The following is a 1,559-nucleotide window of genomic DNA, read 5'->3' on the forward strand; positions in this document are numbered from 1 at the left end:
TTCCTGATCGGAAAAAATTCTTTATAGCCTTTACAAAATCATCCCCAACTATCCTCCATACCTGCTTTGAAAAACAGTAAAGAGAACCCATCACTGCCCGGTGCTTTGTCATCCTCTATGTTAGCCAGGCACTCAATAATTTCATCCTGTGTAATCTCCCGAATCATCATATTCTGAATATTCCGATCTAGTGGTTCTACCTGTGTGTTTTCTAGCTCTATAAAATCTAGTGTCTCTAGGAAGTCCGGGCTGTACAGCTCTTTGTAATACTTGACACATTCATTTCCAATGTCAACCAGTTCTTCATATACTTTTCCTTCCCCATCCTTGAGACAATTTATCTTATTTGTCATGTTTCTCACTTTGATAGAGTTGAAGAAGTACTTCATATTGTTGTCCCCTAACGTCACCACCTGATCCCTCGATTTCTATTTGCTCTCTGACTCCTCATCGGCCGCTGCTTTGACAAACTTAGCCTTGAGAACCTTCTCCTGGACACTGTACCCATGGTTAAGCGGTTGGGCTTCTAACAACTCCTGAATTTCCGCTAACACCTTCTCTGCCTCCACATTCTTTATTGCTACCCGACCTCTGTCACTATTCCACTTTTTCAAAGCCTCCTTAGTGTGTTTCAATTTCTGCATGAAAGTGAACATTGGGTTGCCAACTATTGGGGTGTTCCATGCTGCATGTAGGGTCTCTGTATATCCCTCTTGTTGTTTCCAGTAGTTGAAGAACCTGAAGGATTTTTTGTATCTCCATATAGTTTTAGTTGACGCCACTACAATAGATGAATGGTCCGAAATTGCCCTGGGCCTCTTATAGTATGCCTCGGTGTCTGTATACTCACTCACCCACTCATCAATCACCATCACCCTGTCCAGTTTTTGCCATGTTCTCTGTTCCCGTTTATTGTTCCATGTTAAGAAATTCCCCGTCTGTTTCAGATCCATCAGCCCACTCATTGTGACACATTGCATCAAATCTTCGAAGTGCTGTGGCTGCATCTCAGTTCCTCCCACTCTCTCTTGTGCATTCAAAACTGAGTTAAAATCCCTGATGACAATCCATGGCTTCTGGATAGTGTAAGATAGCTGAATTAACACCCTACAGAGTTCATTCCTTCTCTCTCGATTAGTTGAGCCATATACTACTGAGATTATAAACATTTTCCCATTTAACAGAGTAGTCTCCATGGTGATGCTTTGTTAGTTCTTCTCAATGAGTCCCATAGTACAGTTCGTCGGGTTCCAGCAACACCATATTCTTGACCTCAATGAGTCGCATAGTACATTCATTGTTCATACCATTGAACTATAAACAATGAATGTTCATACTTGACCTTACATCAACCGAATAATGTTTATACTTTGCTATTTTTTAATTTCGATATCTGACCTTCATTTATTTGTAGAACTTACTTCATTTAGACTTTGTTTTGAATCTCAAAAATGCTCAATTCAACAGGTCATCGACTGGTAGTCTCTCCAACTTCGCAAAAAGTTCCCAACCAAAAAGAAAACATGTCTACTATCTGTCAACTCAAAGGTGAATTATTT

At 40.3% G+C, this 1,559-nt stretch overlaps 1 protein-coding gene across 1 annotated transcript; it reads right to left on the reverse strand.

Moving 5' to 3' along the window:
- Nucleotides 1–428: 428 nt before the first annotated feature.
- LOC147497131 (uncharacterized) lies at nucleotides 429–1,196 on the reverse strand. The gene has a single exon (XM_086562768.1). It carries the CDS (start codon nucleotides 1,194–1,196, stop codon nucleotides 429–431), a length of 768 nt encoding a protein of 255 aa, XP_086418894.1.
- Between the last annotated feature and the right edge of the window lie 363 nt (nucleotides 1,197–1,559).

Source organism: Coptis chinensis, chromosome 5 (genome assembly GCF_015680905.1).
Source record: "Coptis chinensis isolate HL-2020 chromosome 5, ASM1568090v1, whole genome shotgun sequence".
Lineage (NCBI taxonomy): Eukaryota > Viridiplantae > Streptophyta > Magnoliopsida > Ranunculales > Ranunculaceae > Coptis > Coptis chinensis.